Source organism: Nestor notabilis, unplaced genomic scaffold, assembly GCF_000696875.1.
Source record: "Nestor notabilis isolate BGI_N333 unplaced genomic scaffold, ASM69687v1 scaffold16832, whole genome shotgun sequence".
Lineage (NCBI taxonomy): Eukaryota > Metazoa > Chordata > Aves > Psittaciformes > Psittacidae > Nestor > Nestor notabilis.
In genome coordinates this window covers 12,815-13,173 of record NW_009918875.1, presented here as the reverse complement: position 1 = coordinate 13,173, position 359 = coordinate 12,815, and the positions used below count along the sequence as shown (strand labels likewise).

Sequence of the window (359 nt, the reverse complement as noted above, 5' to 3'; positions counted from 1 at the left end):
TGGGGAGGAGGAGGGGCGGCGGTGCCGGCTGGTGCTGCCGTGTGCCCGGCCACAGGACACGGGGGAGTTCGTCTGTGATGCTGGTGGGGACTCTGTCTTCTACACCGTCACTGTGGCAGGTGGATGTGATGCACAGCTATGGCCCTCTTCCCCTTCTCCTTCTGCCCCAGCTCCCTCTGTTCACACTACTGTCCCTCCAGTGGCTGCAGCATCTTGTCTGCCCCAACCTCCTTGCGAGCAGCTCTTTGCTGGTGGCCCAGGCTGGAGGGGGATGCGAGTAGGAGCTGGTCAACTGCTCTGTCTCCTAGAACCCTGCCTATCCCCACGCCTGGGCACAGCCATGCTGCCTGCCCATGGGT

General features: G+C 63.5%; 1 protein-coding gene across 1 annotated transcript in view; it reads left to right on the top strand.

The window, feature by feature from the left end:
• OBSL1 (obscurin-like 1) overlaps positions 1–359 on the top strand; it is a 15,038-nt gene that overhangs the window by 7,067 nt on the left and 7,612 nt on the right. Inside the window, 1 exon segment of the mRNA XM_010009961.1 lies at positions 8–119. Coding sequence (XP_010008263.1) covers positions 8–119 — 112 coding nt within the window.